Source organism: Salmo salar, chromosome 12 (genome assembly GCF_965601325.2).
Source record: "Salmo salar chromosome 12, fSalSal1, whole genome shotgun sequence".
NCBI lineage: Eukaryota > Metazoa > Chordata > Actinopteri > Salmoniformes > Salmonidae > Salmo > Salmo salar.
The window spans coordinates 51,448,866-51,474,763 of record NC_138302.1 but is presented as its reverse complement, the minus strand read 5'-3'; the positions used below and the strand labels follow the sequence as shown (position 1 = coordinate 51,474,763).

At 43.1% G+C, this 25,898-nt stretch overlaps 1 protein-coding gene across 1 annotated transcript in view; it reads right to left on the bottom strand.

The window, feature by feature from the left end:
• Positions 1-2,457: 2,457 nt before the first annotated feature.
• chchd6b (coiled-coil-helix-coiled-coil-helix domain containing 6b) overlaps positions 2,458-25,898 on the bottom strand; it is a 53,985-nt gene continuing 30,544 nt past the window's right edge. Inside the window, exons 7-8 of the mRNA XM_014132082.3 lie at positions 19,203-19,338; positions 2,458-2,785 (exon numbers count right to left, since the gene is read on the bottom strand). Of these exons, the coding sequence (XP_013987557.1) occupies positions 2,762-2,785; positions 19,203-19,338 (160 nt within the window). The 3' untranslated portion in view covers positions 2,458-2,761. The remainder of the gene's footprint in view (positions 2,786-19,202; positions 19,339-25,898) is intronic.

The window sequence follows — 25,898 nt, the reverse complement described above, 5'->3', positions numbered from 1 at the left end:
TATTTAACTAGGCAAGTCAGTTAAGAACATTAAGAACAAATTCTTATTTTCAATGACGGCCTAGGAACAGTGGGTTAACTGCCTTGTTCAGGGGAAGAACGACAGATGTTTACGTTGTCAGCTCGGGGGATTCGATCTTGCAATCTTTCGGTTACTAGTCCAACGCTCTAATGATTTTGTTGTTCGTTACTCGTCTTGTTGGCTGTGGAAAAGTAAATGTGGACAGTTATTCTAACATAGGTGCGTGTGGGTTTCAAGTTTGTGGAAGCTATTTACACCATAAAAATGCACCTTCATAATAAAACATTCCATTATCCCATTCGCATATTTATGTAAAATACCCAACTATTCCTAATGTGATGATTAGATTGAATAGTCATAATTTAGGCTAATAATATATTTTATATGACTGGAGGCATTACCAGAATAAAAAAATACAGGGTAACCTACTTTGGGCCTACAAAAAGGGGAGACAAATACAATATGACCTACATCTAACCTAGAGGGAAAAAAACTAATTTAGCTAATGATCCTCTGGTCAAATCATGCTTTCTGGTGTAGTAGCTTATTTTTGAATAATTGTATTTATGTATAGACAGGAGTAAGCTATTTAGGCTATACAATTGTGACAATTTAATTAAATTTACTTCAGGGAAAGCTTCCCATAGCCTTATGGACGTGCAGCCTGTGTCCTCACATCTTCAAATTGCTCATCGGAATTCAGTAAGAATGACACACGCCATTGCACGTACCTGCATGTCCTGTTAAGATGAATTACCATAAACAAAATGTGATTTCTGGCATTCTGAGCACCGTGGTTGGACGCCCTAATCAGGTTGTGCAACCAATGCATATGGATCCGGTAAATTTAAATGTCTAGTAAATTAAAATGCTTCCAGTGAAATGTCCGGCCCACATTTTCCTACCGGAAACCCTGGTGTGTGTGTGTAGTTGTGTATTTGAGTGGAAACGCAGACACATACACACATAATTCCTCCAGACAATGGGTATGTGGAGTGAGATTTCAGCAATGGTCTGTGGTGTGGGAGTGTGTGTTGGATGTTGCAGTATTGTATAGGGCTGTCAGCTGTACCTAGTTGAGCCTCTCTGCGGGGTGACCCTAAGGGTTATCTTCAAGGTTCCACCACACCTTGCTTTGCCGCTAGCGCACTGCCTGTAACCATGGTAACGGTGGAAAAGGGACAATATGAGGCTGCAAGACACACACGCAGAGACACACACAAACACACACACACACACACACACACAGGTATTGTAGGTAGTGGCACTAGTATCCTCTTGGGGATAAAGCCATAGGGATTGAGAGGGTTGGGGACCTGAGATTGATTGAGTGAGGGAAAAAAATAGGATATGTTAAAGGAATAATAAGTGGTAGAAAACAGATGAAAAGGAGAGAAAGCAAGTAGTTCTCACAATCGATCCTAGAGGTGTCATTCCAACACTCACACAATGGTGTCAGGTTATCCAGGGGTGAAAGTCGTTTTAAAAAAAATCCCGTTATGGTACCTTTTTTTTTTTTAAATGGGCCTAATTGTAAAGACATGACATTTAACTGTAAAAATTTATGACCTTTTAGTGTGGCATGAACACAACCAGTCCTGATGTTTTCAAACAAATCACTTCAAAAAGTAGGCTACCTGCACCCGTTCATCCACTCTAAAGTAATTCCAGCATCTGAAACAGTGCACTGTGCACCTGCCATTTGATGAATGGAAAGAGACGTCTATTAAAACACCAACAAGTATTATGTCATACGGTGATTGTCATTAGGCACATTTGTAGCCTCACTTGATTGACGGGTACACTGCTGTCTGTCTTGGCCCCAGCCAATCATCTCTGCTTTGGCAAAAATGTTGTACATCGATCCACACCGCAGTTTGGAACGTAGCCTATACCATCGGTTTTCAAGTCCATTTGCAAATGTTTTCATGCTGCTGACAGGCAGTAATGATAAATGATGGTGTAATAGCCTAAATCTTTGCCATCTTTGTTTTAATTATTATGATATGCTCATGTTCTACCGGAGTACCTCCACTATTTCTTTCTGACTGTACTCCGCAACGGACCGGCATTCTTTATCTGATACCAATATCATTAGGTCATTTACCTTACCAGTTGAACATAACTATGCAAGGCTTGAAATGAAAACTGGTGCTCCAGAATAATCACCGTCCTACATCTGCATTAGAAAATATATGACTTTTTCTTAGCTACTAACTAATCTTCCATAAATCTTAAACTAATCCCTGCCCCCCACGCACACACACACACACAGTCTCCCTTGGTATCTCCATGGAGTCGGCTTAAGGACGCCAGCTGTTTAATGAAACCATGAGCACCGTGCAATCAAGCCACGCATTGTGGGTAGGAGGCACCCCGAGTGTGGGGCATTAACGTCAGGAGGTGCAGCGCGACAAAGAGCCATCTTCAATCTCATTTTGTCAGGATTGGAAGGATTTATTTGAGCCCCGAAGGATGTGCCAGTGCAATTTCAAAATAAATCAAGACAATGCACTACAGATGACAAATCAAGATAATACACTCCAAAACAAGGACATGGAAAAAGGGAGAGAAGGCATGCGGTAGGTAGTGCTGGATTGAGTCCGAGTGGAGTTGGGCCCAGTTGGATTAGTTTAGACAGAAAATGGAGGGTGATTTAAAGTGATGGGGGAAGATGGATGTGCTGCTCTCCTTCTCCTCCCCTGCGTCTTCCTTCTCTTCTTTGGTTTCTTGTTCTTTCTCAACCGTGGTTTATGAGCAGGGTCTGTGGACAAGGCACAGCAAGTGACCGTCAGTCATTCAGTCTATAGACATGGGCAAAGACACAAATGCAAAAATCACAAAGACGTTATCATACTCACAATCTCACAATGTACTTACACGCTCATTCAAACTGTAAGAAATTGTAGTCCTCCCCTCCTCCCTTACACACTCCCTCAAAACAGGAGGATTCTACATTGGTGTTCCGCCAAGACTCCAAAAGAAAACAAAAGCTCTCTAGCTCACCACACAGACTGAGTAATGACTACGTCCACACACACACACACACACTACAACCCATAGCCATAAAATACAGGTGGATAAATGCTGATCGCCGTTCACGGTGAGTAAAGTAACTCCCTATACTTTGAACATTTTTATGCGAAAGGTAGGTAAACGTTTGCGCAAAATAATAAAAACGGCATTTACCCTCCACTACACCATTGCATATGAGCTGCTGTATACTCACCCTATCCACAATAAACCCCTAAGACCCTACCCCCATGTACTTCTGAAAGAAATATTGTAAGCAATATGGTGAAAATGACGATTCCACCTTGCCCATCAAAGGTGGGAGTTATAGCCTTATTGCTAGTACCTATCCAATTCTTTTTTAGACTTATCTGATAATGGGTACAGTCACAGGCTGATAGGCAATAGCGCACGCAGTCACACACACACTCTTCACTGACTCACTGGCTTTTCTCTCGGAAAAACTAAAATAATAGAAAGGAAAATCAATATCTGTCTTCTCTCGTCTGCACTAACAACAGATTCTCTCAGAATCAGTCAGTCACCAGCAAACCATCCAGCCAGTCATCTACAGTGGGCTCCAAAATATCTGCACCCCTGACTGGCAATGCACATACAATACTTAAAAAAATATAAACAATATAATTGTAAAGATAAACTCAAAATACCAACATGTGAGAAATACTGTACTTTATTGTTTCAATGGAACCAACCAAAATCATACAATTATTTAATACCAAATAAATTTCACCAAAATCAAGGTTTCATAATTATTTGTGCAACCGCCTCTTGCAAGGATAACAGCATGGAGTCTTTTCCTGTAATGTTTGACGAGGTTAAGGAACACATTTGGAGGGATTTTGGACCATTCGTCTATGCAGATCCTTTCAAGATCCTTCACATTCTTGGGTTTGCGCTTATCAACTGCCCTCTTCAACTCAGCCCACAGGTTTTCGATTGGATTGAGGTCCGGCGACTGAGATGGCCATGGCAGAACATTGATTTTGATGTCACAGAACCATTTCTGTGTGGATCTTGAGGTATGTTTTGGGTCATTGTCTTGTTGGAAAGTACGGCTAAGTCCCAGCCTTCTTTCTGGCAGAGGCAACCAGACTGTCAGCCAAAATTGCCTGATACTTGGTGGAATTCATTATGCCATCAATCTTAACCAGTGCCTCTGAACCTCTGGAATTAAAACAGCCCCAAAACATATTTGACCCACCACCATATTTCACTGTGGGTATGAGGTGCCTCTCCTTGTATGCATCTCTGTTTTGACGCCAAACATGCCGATGCTGTATCTAACCAAAACGTTCCATTTTGGTCTAATCTGACCAGAGCACCTTCTTCCAGTCATATTTTAAATGACGTTTGGCAAACTCCAAGCGTTTGCGTCTGTGTCTTGGGGTCATTAAGGGCTTTCTTCTGGCAACCCTTCCAAAGAACCTGTGGTTGTAGCAGTGGCGTCTGATGGTGCTTTTTTAAACCTGGTGACCCCAAGGCCTGCAATTCTTTCACAGTGATTCTTGGGGATTTTGTTGCTTCTCTCACCATCCTCCTCCCAATCCTGGGGGGCAAAATGCATTTGCGTCCTCTACCCATGAGGTTTTCAACGGTTCCATATCTTTTAATTTGTGTATAATTGCCCTGACAGTGCTCAGTGGTATATTCAATCGTTTGTGGATCTTCTTGTACCCATCACCAGATTTATGGCGGTCTACGACCATCTGTCCTTTTTGAACTGCCAGTTCTTTTCTTTTCTTCATGGTGTTGGATGACAAAGGGATATTGCATGCGTGTTACCTCATTTTTATACCCTAGTGAAACAGGAAGTGATGTAATGGCTCAATATAGTTCCTTAAATAACTGGAATTTAATTCCTGGTTTAATTTTGGTAGATGTTATCTGCATTTAAGGGTGTCATCTAATATTTAAGGGTGCCATTCATTGTGATACCTTGATTTGGAGGACATTGATTTGGAATTAAATCAATAAATTATTTTGGTGGGTCCATTGAAACATTAACAAAGTACAGTATTTCGAGTTTCTCTTTATAATTATATTGTTTATATTTTTTTTAAGTATTGTTTGTGCATTGCCAGTCAGAGGTGCCAGTAATTTGAGCCCACTGTATTGATTCAGTCAGTCAATTAGCCAATCTGCCAGATAGTCAGTCAGTCACATACTCATTCAGGAAATAGTAATTTAGTGAATCAGATAGTAAGTCCATTATACACTTGTAATCAGTTAGTTAAACATATAGCAAGTCCATTATACACTTGTATTCAGTTAGTGAATCAGATACTGACTGAATATGTAACTTGTGTAGTAAGTCATCAATTAAATCCAAATGGTAGAAGTTACCAGTCCTGAATAACATGTTAAGATAAAAACATTTGCAGTGCTTTGAACCACAACAGTTGGTTACAGTACTGTGGGAAGAGAGAGAGACGATCAGGCCATTCACACAAGTAAAGGTGACCTTGGCTGCAGTCAAAATGACTGGAGACAGTGATGATGATGACAGATGAAAAGGAGACACCACACATGCCAATGGCTGAAGCATGTGTGTGTAAAAGACAATTTACTCTTGATCTGAAAACGTGGTCGGAGGCACCGTATGGAGGGTGTGACGCAATTGCGGAGCCTCTAGAGGCATGAGGGGCCAAATAGAGCTCCTTACCGCATCGCCGTGTGCCTCCCAAATTTGGTAACAATGCGGAGGGCTCCGCATAGCTCCGCATTGACATGATTGGTTGACGGTAGGTGGGGGTGCGAGGTCCAGTATAAATACAGATTCACTTCCTTGACAACAGCTCTGCTCAGTGAAGCGCAAGAAGTATAAATGCCCTGACTTCTGCAGTGGCCGTATCGCAGTAAATGCTCTACAGCCACTGCAGACGTAGGATTAACCATGCATAGGGTTGTTGTGGTGACTGTATTACCGCCACACCGGTGGTCACGAGTCAAGAAGGCAGTCAAATTCCATGTGACCATTTAGTCACGGTAATTAGGCTTCTCCAAACTCTGATGCTGCTGATGGTCATTAGTAGCCTACCAAACTTGCTAACTGCCTGGTACTCAGCACTCTATTGTCCCTCTAATCACTCTGACATCAATGCAAATGTAATCGAACATCTAAATCAAACACTCCATGAGAGCCCATGAGCTCAAGTTGAGCAACATTTCTATAGGCTGTGCAATTGCGCGAGAAAACAGAGTGATGGCCTCTATTAAAAAAGGAGGATCCCATCACTTTCTATACGCCAGGCCTACTATATTTGTAAACTTTACTATTTTTTTTATTTCACCTTTATTTAACCAGGTAGGCCAGTTGAGAACAAGTTCTCATTTACAACTGTGACCTGGCCAACATAAAGCACAGCAGTGCAACAAAAACAACATCACAGTTACACATGGGAATAAACAAACGTACAGTCAATAACACAATAGAACATCTGTATACAATGTGTGCAAATGAAGTAAGGAGGTAATGCAATAAATAGGCCATAGTGGCGAAGTAATGACATCGCCGAAGTCAAGGATTGGCAGGATAGTCAGTTTTACGAGGGTATGTTTGGCAGCATGAGTGAAGTAGGCTATGTTGTGAAATAGGAAGCCAATTCTAGAATTCATTTTGGATTGGAGATGCTTAATGTGAGTCAGGAGAGTTTACAGTCTAAGCAGACACCTAGGTATTTGTAGTTGTCCACATAACCGTCCAGAGTAGTGAAGCTAGGCGGGCGGGCGGGTAGCGATCGGTTGAAGAGCATGCATTTAGTTTTACTAGCGTTTAAGAGCAGTTGGAGGCCACAGAAGGAGTGTTGTATGGCATTGAAGCTTGTTTGTAGGTTTGTAACACAGTGTCCAAAGAAGGGCCAGATGTATACAGAATGGTATCGTCTGCGTAGAGGTGGATCAGAGAATCACCCGCAGCAAGAGCGTCATCATTGATATATACAGAGAAAAGAGTCAGCCCGAGAATTGAACCCTGTGGCACCCCCATAGAGACTGCCAGAGGTCCGGACAACAGGCCCTCCGATTTGACACACTGAACTCTATCTGAGAAGTAGTTGGTGAACCAGGCGAAGCAGTCATTAGAGAAACCAAGGCTGTTGAGTCTGCCGATAAGAATACAGTGATTGACAGAGTCAAAAGCCTTGGCCAGGTCAATGAAGATGGCTGCACAGTACTGTCTTTTATCGATGGTGGTTATGATATCGTTTAGGACCTTGAGCGTGGCTGAGGTGTGCCCGTGACCAGCTCAGAAACCAGATTGCATAGTGGAGAAGGTACGGTGGGATTCGAGATGGTCGGTGATCTGTTTGTTCACTTGGCTTTCCAAGACTTTAGAAAGGCAGGATGGATATAGGACTGTAACAGTTTGGGTCTAGTGTCTCCCCCTTTGAAGAGGGTGATGACCGCGGCCGCTTTCCATCTTTAGGAATCTCAGACTATACGTAATGAACATACTAGTAATATTTAAAGCAAAATATTCAAATAAAATCCAACTTTATTTGTCACCTGCGCCGAATACAACATGTGTAGACCTTACCGTGAAATGCTTAATTACAAGCCCTTAACCAACAGTGCAGTTCAAGAAAGAGTTAAGAAAATATTTACCAAATAAACTAATGTAAAAAATTATTAAAAAGTAACACATTACAATAACAAGGCTATATACAGGGGGTACTGGTACCGAGTCAATGTGCGTGGGTACAGGTTAGTCGAGGTAATTTGTACATGTAGGTAGGGGTAAAGTGACTATGCATAGATAATAAACAGCGAGTAGCTAGGGGTCAATGTAATAGTTCGGTGGCCATTTGATTAATTGTTCAGCAGTCTTATGCCTTGGGGGTAGAAGCTGTTGAGGAGCCAATTGGACCTAGACTTGGCCCTGCGGTACTGCTTGCCGTGCGGTAGCAGAGAAAACAGTCTATGACTTGGGTGACTGGAGTCTCTGACAATTTTATGGGCTTTCCTCTGACACCGCCTATTATATAGGTCCTGGATGGCAGGAAGCTTGGCCCCAGTGATGTGATGTTGCTTATCTTTACAACAGGAGTATAGCCTACCTGGTTGGCATGAAAATGAACCACAGGAAAAGCATCCTCCCTTTGATGTTTAAGTGCAGAGATGACATGTATTTTTTCCCAAGCCCGTTTTGAGACAGGTGCATGAGAATGGTCCATAATTATACTGCGCTTATAATGTTAATAAATAGTCTAACAGTTTTTAAACATTTTAAGCTAAACGTTCTGTTGCATCAGCCTCATTGTGTAAACATGTTTTTGTTGTTGATGCTAGTGGTTGTATTCATTTGTGATCTATCGCATCCCACAACTATGTTTGGAATATTTATTTCTCGCACAGAATAGGTCAACATTTGTACTATGGGGATAGTAGATTGACATAGGCTAGTGCTTTTGCTGTTCGTAAGGCCTACTCATCTTGGCTGACGAAATGTAAATGTGGACAGTTCTTCCAAAATCTTCAATATGCACCTCGAAATTGAATAAGGATGAGCGCAGTTGCATCCCCGATGTAGCCTGTGAGAAAGACCCGATCACGTGATGGAGAGCTGTGTGAGTGAGATGAGGTGCACTCCCTTTAAGAGTGTGCTCCTAATCTCAGCTCGTTACCTGTATAAAAGACACCTGGGAGCCAGAAATCTTTCTGATTGAGAGGGGGTCAAATACTTATTTCCCTCATTAAAATGCAAATCAATTTATAACATTTTTGACATGCGTTTTTCTGGATTTTTGTTGTTATTCTCTCACTGTTCAAATAAACCTACCATTAAAATTATAGACTGATCATTTCTTTGTCAGTGGGCAAACGTACAAAATCAGCAGGGGATCAAATATTTTTTTCCCCCCACTGTATATGCTTAATTTAGAGTTATTAATATAACTTTAGTTGTTCTACAAACGTTGGGCTGTATGTTTTGATTTTCAATACATTGTAAGGCTGCATGATGCGACTAATTATGATTTGAAAAAGTAAGACACCTGTCCACAGAAGCAACTCAATCAATCAGATTCCAAACTCTCCACCATGGCCAAGACCAAAGAGCTCTCCAAGGATGTCAGGGACAAGATTGTAGACCTACACAAGGCTGGAATGGGCTACAAGACCATCGCCAAGCAGCTTGGTGAGAAGGTGACAACAGTTGGTGTGATTATTCGCAAATGGAAGAAACACAAAAGAACTGTCAATCTCCCTCGGCCTGGGGCTCCATGCAAGATCTCACCTCGTGGAGTTGCAATGATCATGAGAACGGTGAGGAATCAGCCCAGAACTACACGGGAGGATCTTGTCAATGATCTCAAGGCAGCTGGGACCATAGTGACTAAGAAAACAATTGGTAACACACTACGCCGTGAAGTACTGAAATCCTGCAGCGCCCGCAAGGTCCCCCTGCTCAAGAAAGCACATATACATGCCCGTCTGAAGTTTGCCAATGAAAATCTGAATGATTCAGAGGACAACTGGGTGAAAGTGTTGTGGTCAGATGAGACCAAAATGGAGCTCTTTGGCATCAACTAAACGTGTTTGGAGGAGGAGGAATGCTGCCTATGACCCCAAGAACACCATCCCCACCGTCAAACATGGAGGTGGAAACATGCTTTGGGGGTGTTTTTCTGCTAAGGGGACAGGACAACTTTACCGCATCAAAGGGACGATGGACGGGGCCATGTACCATCAAATCTTGGGTGAGAACCACCTTCCCTCAGCCAGGGCATTGAAAATGAGTCTTGGATGGGTATTCCAGCATGACAATGACCCAAAACACACTGCCAAGGCAACAAAGGAGTGGCTCAAGAAGAAGCACATTAAGGTCCTGGAGTGGCCTAGCCAGTCTCCAGACCTTAATCCCATAGAAAATCTGTGGAGGGAGCTGAAGGTTCGAGTTGCCAAACGTCAGCCTCGAAACCTTAATGACTTGGAGAAGATCTGCAAAGAGGAGTGGGACAAAATTCCTCCTGAGATGTGTGCAAACCTGGTGGCCAACTACAAGAAACGTCAGACCTCTGTGATTGCCAACAAGGGTTTTGCCACTAAGTACTAAGTCATGTTTTGCAGAGGGGTCAAATACTTATTTCCCTCATTAAAATGCAAATCAATTTATAACATTTTTGACATGTGTTTTTCTGGATTTGTTTGTTGTTATTCTGTCTCTCGCTGTTCAAATAAACCTACCATTAAAATTATAGACTGATCATTTCTTTGTCAGTGGGCAAACGTACAAAATCAGCAGGGGATCAAATACTTTTTTCCCCTCACTGTAGGAGTACCTATTTCTTTGTTAACCGCTCCACACAGAATAGCCGCATGTGGGCACTCCCTCAAATCGTTTGAAGCAAATATCCTTTCTATTTTATTCAGCTTTGTTCAATTGTATTCTTAATATAAAATATTACCACGGAATTCTAAGCAAATCTTGTCTGCTAAATGAGCTAGTGTAGCCTACACCCATACGGCATAGCCAGATCAGGACAACTCAGAGTATGCTATTCTGTTCTTCTGAAATATACTACATTTTCTTCATATCATGTTTCTTTAGACTTGTCTCAAATAAATAATGGATTTATTGTGATGGTGTAGGCTATATTATATGGATTTATTAGACTTTTTAAAATGTAGATGTTCCAAAGGTCTGCATCGGTGGCTTGTAGGCTGTGTGTAGAATCCAGAAGATGCTAAATGTGTTTATGTTCATTTACGGTCAATTACCGTGAGACCGAAAGTTATTTGCTTGACAATAACCAACTGACGAAATTTCGTGACCACCACAGGCCTAACCATGCAGAGCCTTTTAGCGTCTGTGTGTCTGTGTGTGTGTGTGTGCATGCATGCGCTTCATCACCATCCTACAGTCACACAGATCATCACCACCCATCTAAATGAATGGACCTGATCACATGACATGCAATTACCTGACTGAGAATCATACATTAAGGAGATGGCTGTTCATAGGTTTCAGTATGGATTGCATACTGTCGTGGTGTGACTGATAGAGTGCGTGTGTGTATTGGCTTGAGTGTTCTACTGTGCTCCTTGTCCTGAACGGGGAAGAATTTATCATATGAGTGGCGGCAGACAGACAGGCTCTCTTTTCCCCTCCTCTCCGTCTTTTCCCATCCTCTTTCCCCTCCTTTCTCTCTTTCCCCTCCTCTCTCTCTTTTTCCTATTCTCTGTCTTTTTCCTCTGTCATTGTGCTGTATAAATACCATCTGAAACCCATGAGAGACAAACAGTAACAGCAAACCTAGTCCACTTACATATAAAGGGGATTGATGAAAGGGGGCACTGTCTGCAATCTGTTGGCCATTTGAATCCTGTAGTGTTCATTCACACATGCACATGCATGGATGCACTCATGCCCAGAGTGTGCAAAGCTGTCATCAAGGCAAAGGGTGGCAACTTCGAAGAATCTAAAATCTAAAATATATTTTGATTTGTTTAACACTTTCTTGTCGACTACATGATTCCATATGTGTTATTTCATAGGTTTGATGCCTTCACTGTTATTCTACAATGTAGAAAATAGTAAAAAATAAATAAATTAGTAGGTGTGTCCAAACCTTTGACTGGTACTGTACACTCAACCTTGAATAACCTCAAAGTGAACACCACCATAAAGCTATTTCGGAAATCCACAGAATCTTAAGGTCTCTTCTCGCCACTGTCTTTTTATTTAACATCTATTAAGAAATCCAGCTCTCTCCTCCCCCCGTCACTTACTTTAATCTTTCCATTTATTTTATCAGCCGAGGGCAGAGCTTTCTAAATGGGTGAGTTGGGAGCCACTGGTGAGTTGTGTACAAATATTATTGGGTCACGGCTAAAGTCTGGCCCTATTCAATCAGACCGGCTATTCAGGTTACCTGGATGAGACGCGTGTGTGCACACCTGCAAGTGTTCATATCCCCATAACTGTGACGTCTACACCATCCCCACCCCTGAATAGTGCCAATTATTCTACATGCTAGTTCCAACGTCCCACTTACCCATCTAGTCACAATAGATACTGAGGGGCACTGGGAAACCCACTTACCCACCCCTAATGACAGTAGATACTGAGTGGCACTGGGAAACCCACTTACCCACCCCTAATGACAGTAGACACTGAGTGGCACTGGGAAAGCCACTTACCCACCCCTAATGACAGTAGATACTGAGTGGAACTGGGAAACCCACTTACCCACCCCTAATGACAGTAGATACTGAGTGGCACTGGGAAACCCACTTACCCACCCCTAATGACAGTAGATACTGAGTGGCACTGGGAAACCCACTTACCCACCTAATGACAGTAGATACTGAGTGGAACTGGGAAACCCACTTATCCACCTAATGACAGTATATACACTGAGTGGCACTGGGAAACCCACTTATCCACCTAATGACAGTATATACACTGAGTGGCACTGGGAAACCCACTTACCCACCCCTAATGACAGTATATAACGAGTGGCCCTGGGAAACCCACTTACCCACCTAATGACAGTAGATACTGGGTGGCCCTGGGAAACCCACTTACCCACCCCTAATGACAGTAGATACTGAGTGGCACTGGGAAACCCATTTACCCACCTAATGTCAGTAGATACTGAGTGGCACTGGGAAACCCACTTACCCACCTAATGACAGTAGATACTGAGTGGCACTGGGAAACCCACTTACCCACCCCTAATGACAGTAGATACTGAGTGGCACTGGGAAACCCACTTACCCACCCCTAATGACAGTAGATACTGAGTGGCACTGGGAAACCCACTTACCCACCCCTAATGACAGTAGATACTGAGTGGCACTGGGAAACCCACTTACCCACCCCTAATGACAGTAGATACTGAGTGGCACTGGGAAACCCACTTACCCACCTAATGACAGTAGATACTGAGTGGCACTGGGAAACCCACTTACCCACCTAATGACAGTAGATACTGAGTGGCACTGGGAAACCCACTTACCCACCTAATGACAGTAGATACTGAGTGGCACTGGGAAACCCACTTACCCACCTAATGACAGTAGATACTGAGTGGCACTGGGAAACCCACTTACCCACCTAATGACAGTAGATACTGAGTGGCACTGGGAAACCCACTTAATGACAGTAGATACTGAGTGGCACTGGGAAACCCACTTACCCAGCTCCATACTACAGAGACACTCACATTCGGTAAACGGTGTTGAAACGCTGTATTCAGGAGAGAGGTGAAGGGTTAAGTGTGTGAAATAGACTGAGACGGTGCCACCTGCAGCTGATGGGGTTTCAAAGGCCTCGCCGTTAGCATTAGCATGCTTCATAAGTGTTGTTTATGCTAGCCTTTGACTATGGAGGAGTTCCACACGCCTCTTGCTAAAGTGACGATTTTAAAAAGGACATTCTTGAATATGAGTTTTACTTTGCTGAGGTTGAGGCACGCGCACAAGTATACACAAACGCACGCACATGAACACACACCTGCCACACCCATCCTTGGGGAAGGTAAAAACCAATACAGAGAAGAAAAACTGCACCTCTCCCACTGACAGATGAAATAAGAACAACATAAAAGACGCCGTCTCCCCAGCTTTCAGAAAAGCGACGAGGAGACAAAAAAAACATGGCCGCACTAGGGTTCATGTGAGGAAGAAACGATAAGCCACCGCCTTGGTCCACTGACATTTCCCTGTGACCCACACCATGAGAAGGTCTCATATGCATGACAATAACCGACCGATGGGAAGGTGACAGGAGGTAAGACGGGAAACACTTGAAATGGTGGGCACATGAAGGGTTGTCACGGGATTGCCCTCTCTATCTTTTGTGGATGGAACAGAGAGAGGAGGGGACGGAGGAGGAAAGGGGGACAAGGCCCTCATCATCACAGGTCTGTCAATGACATAAAAGAGCACAGTGACAGGAAATGGGATGAACAGAGAGATGGAGATAATGATAAGCAAAGAGAAAGGCATAAATACACAATTTGAGATAGTTAGACATCGGACAGGCAAGCAGAAGCAGACAGATAGTCCAGACCTTCAGAATGAACTCAAAAAGGTCCACAGAACGGAGGAAACATCAATCAGACAAAGAGATGAAAAAGAAGCGTTTATTTTGTAGTAAGCCTCCTTTCAACATGCCTGAGTAGTGAAGAAAGAGGCCACTTTAAAATATCCTCACAAACACTCCAAAGAAAAATTATCAAAAGAGCTCCAAAGTTATATGGCAAAGTTTTCAATGCTGAGAGAGCTTGGGTGTCGAGCAACACATTGTTGCCCACCACAAAAGCAGAAGATTGCTGTGTCCAACGTTGCTGTTTCTCTTTAGTTGGATCCATATAGCTGAAAAGAGTGCGATATTTTTACTTTTTCTAACACTTCAGCAAAAAAATATATATAAAAAAATTATACGTCTACTGTTTTGTCTACAACTAATGTTATATTATGAAATTGGACCGAAGGCAATGGTTTTGTAGCTCACGATCTGCATCACTCTGTGGGGATGAGTCACCACCAAAATGGCTGCCGCGCTTTGTAGACACCAACTGGGTGACGCAGCTTGGCAGCCATTTTGTGAGAGAATGCTCACCGCATATTGAGTTGGACAGGTGAGAAGTTTTTGGAACCCATTTCCAGTTATGGGATGGTTAGATGGCATGGTTTAAATGAGAGGGCTCAGATTAAATATTTGGCTGGGACAATTCATTTAACATCCCAAGTCTTTCCAACATAATAATTGCTGCAGGTACATTAAGTGGCTGAAGAGAGCTAGGACATCAATACAAGTTCTGTTCGGTAACAGAGCACCATTTGCACCACAGTGTCCCCATCACAAAAACTGATGAATGGAAAATGTATTTGGGAGAGAACACTGACCCTTACCCACCTACACCAGCAAACTATTAAGCCTCAGTGTTCATTTGGATAGCCTTCTAGGAGGGGTTTGTATGCTTAAACTATCAACAGACCAGTGGCTTTGCTGAGTATTTAGCTTATCACCATCCACCTGGAGGTGGAATACCGTTGACAAAAAAATATGAGCGTCATTGCAAATAATGCCAGCGGACTGAACCCTGAGAAACATTGTCCAACTTGTTTGAGGTAATTGTGCACTTGTTGGCCTGGTAACTGCCGAAGAAAGGTAGAGTGGAAGATTTGTCAGCTAAGATAGTGACACTTTGTTGCATGTGCTGTCATCATTTGATAGACAGTCTGTGCATAGTCAGTTCAGCATATATATCTTCTGTAGAGGACTGCAAATACATGAAAATTAACTAGGCAAGTCAGTTAAGAACAAATTCGTATTTACAATGACGGCCTACTCTGGCCAAACCCGGACGACGCTGGGCCAATTGTGTGCCACCATATGGGACTCCCAATCACGGCCTGGTGTGATACAGCCTGGATTCGAACCAGGTACTATAGTGACACCTCTTGCACTGAGATGCAGTGCCTTTGACTGCTGTAACCATAACTACAGCAGTTCTCCACTTGAACCCCCATCCAAGCACTAACCATGCCAGGCAGCCCAGAATGTGCCAGCAGTGTTTATTTCGTCAACAAAAATAGTGACAAAAATTTTACCTATTATAAATATTACACCTATTTTTCAGTCGCAATTGACAAGACTAACTGACTTAATAGACCCAGAAAAAAACTACAACTAAACAAAACATATTTTTAATTTCAGTTGGACTAAAACGAAATGAGACAAAATTATCTCTGTGCAATATATCTATGTAGGCTGAATTAGGAATTTATGCAGAAAAATGTGTTGGTCGGACAAGGCTATGTATGTTGTGGACATGGAAGTCAATGATTGTGTCTGCTATAGGTTAATTAAGTGATAATGCCCGAGAAGCCAGTGTTTGGAGGATATATTGGCACGGGTGTTGTTCGGCCCGAGACAAAGTCTAATATATCCTCCAAACACCGGCTTTGAGGGCATTACCAACATATTAAATTCATATTAAATATTTTTTTTTATTAAAAACATTATTTTGATTAATTTATTCATACTATTTCATCCTGACACAAGATATAGTCCCAACAAATCTAGGGTTGCTACCCAAGCCGGCAGGTCGTTCGTTCTATCGGTTCGGGTGCTAGAGACGCGACCCAATCATTCAGTCTTTTTGTTCTGTATCTATGGACACGACCCAGTCGTTCATTCTAAATGTTCCATTAATATACTGGCTGGCAACGTTCTTATCCCTCGCTTGCTAGCTAGCCAACTACAGCCAACCGTCGCGTCAGACAGAATAACAGCAAAGTAGCAGCATTTGCATTTGTTTAAGCTGTTTTCTAGAGACATTTATTTGGATAACAATGAGCTAATGAGGCGCGATTTTGCCTGGCATAGAAAAGGGGCTCCTTCGTCAGGACACTGTTGTTCAGAGGATCTAGCCAATAACACAGTAACACAATCACTTCAAACTGAAGCCTGGAAAGACCGCTAACTAGCTGCACTTCGTTTTGTTTTACATTTTTCAATTGACATTTCTTTGTATATATCCATAAAATGATGCCAGCTGATTCAACACTGCCTGTCTGTCTTGTCCCGACACGTTCATTACCATGGGACAGCTGGAGACTGAATTTAAATATTGAAACAATGTTGCAAATGTCAGAGACAGACAGCAAGGTTTATACAAATCTCCGCTGTTGAAAACTAAATGTTAGTCTAAAAGAAATGTGAGAATGTCTAGATGCTTTTTATAGTGGAGATCAAGTGTATAAATTGCCTGGCTGAGCTGATGAGACAGTGGATTGTGCAGTCGGATGAAACAGAGTAAATAGGCATTTTAACATCATAGATTTAGCCGGTGGTAACTTGTGAAATAGACACCGGCTGGAATGTGGTTTTAACCAATCAGCATTCAAGATTAGACCAACCTGTTGTATAATGAGGCAATACAAATGTGATTTGACTAAAATGTGACTAAAATGAACAGGCATTTATTTGACTAAAATGGCCCACTGTTTGACAATAACTAGACTAAATCATAATTCAAATGACAAAAAATGATATTTTAGTCAAAATGACTAAGACTAGACAGAAAAAGAGTTCCAAAATGAATACTGTGTGTCAGGGGGGCCTTTCAACTGCCCCCAATAATCATTATTTCCTCCACTCAATCAATTACTATCCTCTCCCAAAAATGGATGAGAACACAAGGGAGCTACTGTACCACCGGCAATGAAGATGGCCCAACTCAAGCATGACGCCATGTTGAAAATGGGGACAACTGGGTCGAAAGCTGAATGGCAGCTTGGTTACCCCAGGGGCCTGAGAGCCAGCACCTTAGCTCAGCTAACACGTTAGCTTTAGCTAACATACGCTGCTGAACCATTCAAATGACTGAGAACAGGAGACAGACTTGCGAACCTAGCCTAGCCAAGGCGAAGCTAATGGCACTCACTAATGTGACAAAGTGTGGCGGGATGGACAGCGGAAAAGGTTTTTTTTTTTATCAGGAGGGAGGGATAGAGGGAGGGAAGTGGAGGAGAAGAGATTGATGAAAAGTGACAGAGGCAAGGAGGTCCAAGAAATGGTGGCTCAGAGCTGGAGGACAAATTGGGAAGGTGAGAAAGCGAGGAAATGGAGAAAGAGGAGGGAGAGCGAGAGAGAGATGATATGCAATGCTACAGTACATTGCTCTGAACTATTCAAACTTTGTATAAAGCCACACACTTTGACAACACGTAATCTGGCTTCCAACTTGCCTTGTCCTTCAACAGGTCACTACAGTAGCAGCATTCTGCTGTGCAGTTCAGTTGAGAATATCAACATAGAAGATAATAGTGATTTCTATCTTCTCCCTAACCAAGGCATACATCCCCATAACATAACATCTGGGCTTACTCCACTGTCCATGGTGACAACCGCATCCGTCTCCCATTACGATATGGTGAGTCAGTGAGTGAGTGGTCGGGATGAGAATCGCTACTTTTTCCTCCCGCAAGGGTCGTGTGGGCGCCAAGCCAATTCCTATTGGCTAACAGCCAGATAGGACTGCAGCAGCCAAGCTTTCAGTGCCAATACTCCTCCGCTCCCTCATTCCCTCATTCCATGAGGTGAGACAGAGTCAGAGACAGAGATTTCATCTTTGATTAGGGTTGAGGCCTCTCTCCCGGTCTTAATTTCCCTCACTCTCTCTCTTTCACTTTCTTTCCTCTCTGGTTCAATGTTATGCCATACTGAATCGGAATTAAACTAGCAGCTTGTGTTAAACATGCTTCTACTCCTTCAAAACACTCAATAACACAAAACATACACAGCCACACACACAGCCTTTTCAAAAATACAACTACTCTCATCTCAATATCCAGAACGGGTCTTTTGATAGAAGCTAAAAATGACTGATTGCCTTTTTTTGTGTGCTTTCCTTTGCTTTATTGTCAGTTTAAACCGTCAAATGCAGTCATTGTTGTTTGGTTTCTTTTATCTTTTCCTGGAAGTAAATCAGTGTTTTTCAGTCCCAATAACAATGTGCAAATTGGTTGATTCATTATTTGGTTTTGATGGAAAGAAGTGGAGATATGAGCACTTTGAGGAGGAACGCGATGTTGTTGAAATGCTTTCTGAATAGAATTGGCTGCAAAAAGAATGCATTTCAAAAGCACAGAGTGCCAAAATGGATTTTACCATGCTAATAAAGTGTCATTTCACTATCAAATTGTTCCAAAACACAGCGCACAGTTGGAGACTTCGAAGCAGCACATAAAAAAATTGCTCAAATGATGCAAATGTATTTACAGTAAACGATAAAGCGGCTTATTCGTCTGTGAAGTTAATCGATTTGGTAAAATGTTGTTTTGATAATGCCTGTACCACATAGTTCATTGTCCTGACATGCTCTGTATTGACGATGCATCTCCTAAGCTTTAACAACACTCCAGTATTCATAAGGTATAACACAACATTCGAAAACGCAACTAAAGAAACACTTCTTGGATTTTTAGGAAAAGGCACACACTATGAATGCATGATTCTATAATTGTTTGAGGGAAACATACATGGATAGAAACTAGTTAACACACACACACACACACACACACACCCCTCCAGTGCATGCATACGCACAGCTGAAGAGCACACCCCGCCACACACACACACACACACACACAGAAACACCTCCCACTTCCCCGACCCACACACTGTTGCGTACCTTCTTGGCGGCTTGGATGCAGTCCATGTACTCCTTGGCCACGGTGGAGCAGTGGAGAGTCTGCTGCTGGTTCTCTCTGTAGCAGTGTAACACCTGGGCCTGCAGCTCAGGACAGATAGACACCGCAGGTCTGGGCCTGCATGGGAAGACACAGGAACAGGGAGGGAGTGTAAGTGCCCTGTGTGGCTCAGTTGGTAAGAGTGTGGCACTAGCAATGGCAGGGTTTCGGGTTCGATTCCTGCTGCGGTCACATACACCGAGTCTACAAACCATTTGGAACATCTTCTTAATATTGAGTTGCACCCCCTGCTGCCCTCAGAAACAGCCTCAATTCGTCGGGGCATGGACTCTACAAGTTGACGCCAATGCTTCCCACAGTTGTGTCAAGTTGGATGGATGTCCTTTGGGTGGTGGACCATTCTTGATACACATGGGAAACTGTTGCGTGTGAAAAACCCAGCAGCGCTGCAGTTCTTGACACATTCAAACCGGTGCGCCTGGCACCTACTATCATACCCCGTTCAAAGGCACTTGAATCTTTTGTCTCGCCCATTCACCCTCTGAATGGCACACATACACAGTTAATTCTTCAATTGTCTCAAGGCTTAAAAATCCTTCTTTAACCTGTCTCCTCGCCTTCATCTACACTGATTGAAATGGATTTAACAAGTGACATCAATAAGGGATCGTAGCTTTCACCTGGATTCACCTGGTCGGTCGATGTCATGAAAAGAGCAGGTGTTCCTAATGTTTTGTACACTCAGTGTATACTAAAATGCAGGCTTTGGATGCTTTGGATAAAAGCGTCCGAGTGGTATTATCATGATGACCACACACACACACACACACACACACACAGGGGGAAAAGGTATACTGTCGCTACCTCGTTTTCCAACCAAGATGCACGAATAAAGCAAACTGAACTTGTGACAGATACCGTCCTTAGCAACTCTTGGAGGACAATGGAAGACGAGAAGAAGAAAGAAAAAGAGTTCTAGCTACATCATGATTCAATCCGATGCGTTTCAGTGTGTACCGTAGCCTTCATCAAACGACATTGACATTCAAACGATCTGCATTGTCCTGACACACAGAATACGGCGGTGCCAAAGGCAAAGCAGCACAACTACGGTGGGGGATGTGTTTTAGAGGGCAGTTGCCGCATGTGGAACTCTACATGACATTTTGCAAGGCTTTCGAGGCACAATGAGTACAAACTGAAGAAAATGCTAAAACAGGGGAAAGCCGCTTATAGCTGAACGCCAGCCTCTCGCTCACTCTCTCCACACACACACACACACTTACCCACGCTTAAACACACAATTACACACACACAGGTGTGGTAATCCTACATGAGGGTAATCCTTGAGTGCTCTGTTGCTCATGGTGGTTCACCCGCTGTTGTGACAGAGCCCGCACTAGTAGTACACCAAGGTGAGGACAGAGATACACACGGGCTCACTCACTCACGTGGAATATATAATCAACAATGTACAGTAAACATTACACTTACAAAAGAATAAAAGACATTTCAAATGTCATATTACGTATATATGCAGTGTTGTAATGACGTGCAAATAGAGTAAAGTACAAAAAGGGAAAATAAATATAGGTTGCATTTACAATGGTGTTTGTTCTTCACTGGCTGCTGTGATGGCACACTGTGGTATTTCATCCAATCGATACGGGAGTTTCTTTGCGGGTGTGTTGTAATCGAAAGGGAAATATGTGTCTCTAATATGGTCATACATTTGGCAGGAGTTTAGGAAGTGCAGCTCAGTTTCCACCTCATTTTGTGGGCAGTGTGCGCATCGCTTGTCTTCTCTTGAGAGACAGGTCTGCCTTCGGCGGCCTTTCTCTATAGCAAGTCTATACACAGTCAAAGATTTCCTTCATTTTGGGTCAGTCACAGTGGTCAGATATTCTACCAGTGTGTACTCTATGTTTAGGTCCAAATAGCATTCTAGTTCGCTCTTTTTTTGTAAATTCTTTCCAATGTGTCAAGAAATTATCTTTTTGTTTTCTCATGATTTGGTTGGGTCTAATTGTGTTGCTGTCCTGGGGCTCTGTTTGTGAACAGAGCCTCAGTATATTGTTTTCACTGAGGAAATGTAGCAGTCTGCTCTTAATGATAAGGCAGAGGATTTTCCAAAGGTTGCTGTTGACGCATTTTCCACTGTAGTTTTTGGGGTCAAATTTGTCTCCACTTTTGTGGATTGGGGTGATCAGTCCTTGGTTCCAAATATTGGGGAATATGCACGAGCTGAGGATGATGTTAAAGAGTTTAAGTATAGCCAATTGGAATTTGTGGTCTGTATATTTTATAATTTCATTTAGGATACCATCAACCCCACAGGCCTTTTTGGGTTGGAGGGTTGGTATTTTGTCCTGTAGTTCATTCAATGTAATTGGAGAATCCAGTGGGTTCTGGTAGTCTTTAATAGTTGATTCTAAGATTTGTATTTGATCATGTATATTTTTGCTGTTTGTTCTTTGTTATAGAGCCAAAAAGAATAGAGAAGTGGTTCATACATACGTCTCCGTTTTGGAAAGATAACTCTTCGTGTTGTTGTTTGTTTAGAGTTTTCACAATTTTCCCAGAAGTGGTTAAATTCTATGGATTCTTCAATTACATTGAGCTGATTTCTGACGTGCTGTTCCTTCTTTTTCCGTAGTGTATTTCTGTATTGTTTTAGTGATTCACCATAGTAAAGGTGTAGGCTCAGGTTTTCTGGGTCTCTATGTTTTTGGTTGGATAGTTCTCAATTTCTTTCTTAGGTTTTTGCATTCTTCATCAAACCATTTGTCATTGTTGTTAATTTTCTTAGGTTGTCTGCTTGAAATTTTTGGATTTGATAGGGAAGCTGAGAGGTCAAATATACTGTTTAGGTTTTCTACTGGCGAGTTTACACCTTCACTATTACAGTGAAACATTTTGTCCAGGAAATTGTCTAGAATGGATTGAATTTGTTGTTGCCTAATTGTTTTTTTGGTAGAGTTCCACACTACTTTCCTTCCATCTATAACATGTCTTAATATTATTCCACTCCTTTGGCTTTGATGCCTTATGACAGAGCAAAGCTCTGTTCAAGTAGAGTGTGATTCTGCTGTCTGATGTCAGGGTGTCAGTGGACTGACTGAACACTAAGACTCTGGGTTGAGGTCAGTGATAAAGTAGTCTACAGTACTACTGCCAAGAGATGAGCTATATGTGTACCTACCATAGGAGTCCCCTCAAAGCCTACCATTGACTATGTACATACCCAGCGTCCGACAGAGCTGCAGGAGTTGTGACCCGTTTTTTGTTGGTTATGTTGTCGTAGTTGTGTCTAGGGGGGAATATGGGGGATGGAATGCTGTCACCTCCAGGTAGGTGTTTGTCCCCCTGTGTGCTGAGGGTGTCAGGTTCTTGTCCAGTTCTGGCATTTAGGTCGCCACAGACTAGTACATGTCCCTGAGCCTGGAAGTGGCTGATCTCCCCCTCTAGGATGGAGAAGCTGTCATCGTTAAAGTATGGGGATTCTAGTGGGGGGATATAGGTAGCACACGTGAGGATATTTCTCTCTGTTGAGATCATTTGCTTATTAATTTCTAGCTAGGTGTAAAATGTTACTGTTTTGACTAATTTAATAGAGTGGGTTAGGTCTGCTCTATACCAAATTAGCATACCCCCTGAGTCTCTTCCCTGTTTCACACCTGGTAGTTCGATGGATGGGACTAACAGCTCTCTGTAACCAAGACGTCAACCAATGGGTCCATCTCCTTTATACCATGTTTCTTGAAGGATGACAATGTCTGTACTTCTAATTTCTTTGATGAAGTCTGGGTTCCTGCTCTTTAGGGCAAAGGCGGCCGATCCGGAGAGATAGTAAAAGCCTTGTGTTCCATCGTGTCTAGTGTTGTTTTTCTGTGGTTAAAGGCCCGGACCATCACACTAGGTGTAAGCAGAGCATGTTGAGCATCTGATACACATACCTCTGAGGTCACAGGATGCGGCTTGGGCTGGGGGTAATAGTGGGGGTTGGGCCTGTTTGTTCTGCTCACGGCCTAGGCATATGTCCTGCTGTCATGTTAAGGTGGGCAGAAGGGGCATAGGTCTGATGTGGGGGTGTGGCCAGGGTTTGCTTAGGGTGGTCTTAGCTGGTTGGAGTGTGGCTGGTGATGCTGTGGTCTGGGTGTAGGTCCTCCTGGCATTGGTTCTCTCGGTGCAGGTCCATCAGGTCTGAGAGGGTGTCTCACTGGTCTGGGCGGGGCGTCCGTTGCTCCCGCCTGAGGTGCTGGGGCTACGGTTGAGGGTGACGTCCTTCAGGGTCCTGGCAAAAGTTGGGATTGCTGCCTTGTAGAGGTGGACCTGGTCGTAAAGGCTGTTCAAGTCCAGGGTGGAGTGGTGGGCCAGGTAGACATTAGGTTTTGAGGCACAGTCTCGCGAAATGCTTGCATTCACCCGCTGTATGGTGGCAGGGTGGAAGTCTTTTTGTGGTCGCAGGCTGGAGATAACCTCTTGTGCGTTGGGGAAAGTGGGAGAAGCTTTTTCAAATCACTCCCTTGAGTGCTGTGGCCACCTTTTCCTGCTGGGCCCTCAGGTCATTTGTGCCTGTGTGAATTATGATGTGGCTGGGGGACCCTAGTCTGTCCTCTGACAACAGCTCCAGGGCATGTCTATTGTTTGGGCACCAGAGCTTAGCCACTTTGTGTTTGGGAAAGTGTCTCTCTCCCACTCTCTCGCTCTACATTTGAAAGTGGACGTTTTCACACTTTCGAAGCCTTTTTAAATCTTGAACACACAAAAATGGTAATTTCCTGTTGTGCAGGACAATTCTCTTTGACAACAGTCATCAAATTAAGATAGCACACGTTTGGCTGTATTTCACAGTCATATTTACCTGGTGTTGACTTAAAAATGACATAATTGAGGTAAAATAATTTAATATCAGAAAGTAACCGTCAGTATCTTGGTAAATACCAGGCGAATGCCACCCGAAACAGATCTATATGAACATTTTCATTATTCCATATGTGCTGCAGGCTTGTTCATAGCGTGTCTAATTTAATGAGTGAGCCAACCAACCGGTGTTCTATTTGACGAGGAGACGCATGACTTCATTTGACATGACTGCACATTCTGGGGAACTCTGACCGGTTGACATGCACACACTCACACACATTCCCCACGAACGCTGCCCTCCCGCCACCCTAACATTGCAATTACAGAACTATGCATATTCCACATATGAATGAGCTTGGAAGTCCCTGACCACACTGACAGATAGACGGTGTGTGTGTGTGTGTGTGTGGTGGAGGATAGCAAAACAGGTTTGAATAAAATCACTGAGAATATTCTTGAACAGAGAAGTGAAAACATCCAGAAAGGCGAGAAAGGGAGTGGGGAAAAAAAGAGACAAAGAGAGACCGTGATGATGTATGGAACGATGACAAATAACCCTCAAAGCCCACACGAACAAATGGTAACCCTGGCAACCATTCAGCGGACTCTTTTTTTTTTTTAATACTCTCCGCACCCCAGGACACACATGTGACACACGTCCATAGCGAAGACACCTGGTGTGAATATTAGCCATGATGCCTTTTGACATGCACCAACAGTCATTCGGTGTAACGAGCTGGGAGTAGTCCCATGACAAGGTGTTATCGAGGTCATGATTCAGACATCATTATTGATAGACTGCACCAGCTAATGGAGTTTAGATTAGAGAGCTGGTTTGTCTCCTCTGAAATAGCCCCTGGCATTATTGCTGGCTACACACATGTTGATTCATGACCATATGAATCATACAGTATATGCTCATATAATGCTCATATATCACTTGAGTAGTTTATGGCTAGCAGCTTCAACTGGGGCACAAGCAATGTGTTGGATTTGTGCAGGGCTGAATTGCTTTCACTCAGTGCAAACAGGCAATATATTACTGTTTATGGCAACATTGAAAGTGCTATTTGATTGTATTTGGCCATCTATAAAAAAAAGTATATAGTCACATTACATTCGGAAAAGTATTCAGACACCTGGACTTTTTCAACATTTTGTTTCATTACATTTTGACATTTTTGCAAAACACTGAAATATGACATTTACATAACAATTCAGACCCTTTACTCAGTACTTTGTTGAAGCACCTTTGGCAGCAATTACAGCCTTGTCTTTTCTTGGGTATGACGCTACAAGCTTGCCACACCTGTATTTGGGGAGTTTCTCCCATTCCTCTCTTCAGATCCTCTCAAGCTCTGTCAGGTTGGATGAGGAGCGTTGCTGCGCAGCTATTTTGAGGTCTCTCCATTGATGTTCGATCGGGTTCAAGCCCGCGCTCTGACTGGACCACTCAAGGACATTCAAAGACTTGTCCCGAAGCCACTCCTGCATTGTCTTGGCTGTGTGATTAGGGTCGTTGTCCTGTTGGAAGGTAAACCTTTGTCCCAGTCTGTGGTCCTGAGCACTCTGGAGCAGGTTTTCATCAAAGATCTCTCTGTACTTTGCTCCATTCATCTTTGCCTCAATCCTGACTAATCTCCCAGTCCCTGCCGCTGAAAAACATCCCCACAGGAGGATGCTGCCACCACCAAGCTTCACTGTAGGGATGCTGCCAGGTTTCCTCCAGACCTGACGCTTGGTATTCATGCCAAAGAGTTCAATCTTGGTTTCATCAGACCAAAACATCTTGTTCCTCATGGTCTGAGAGT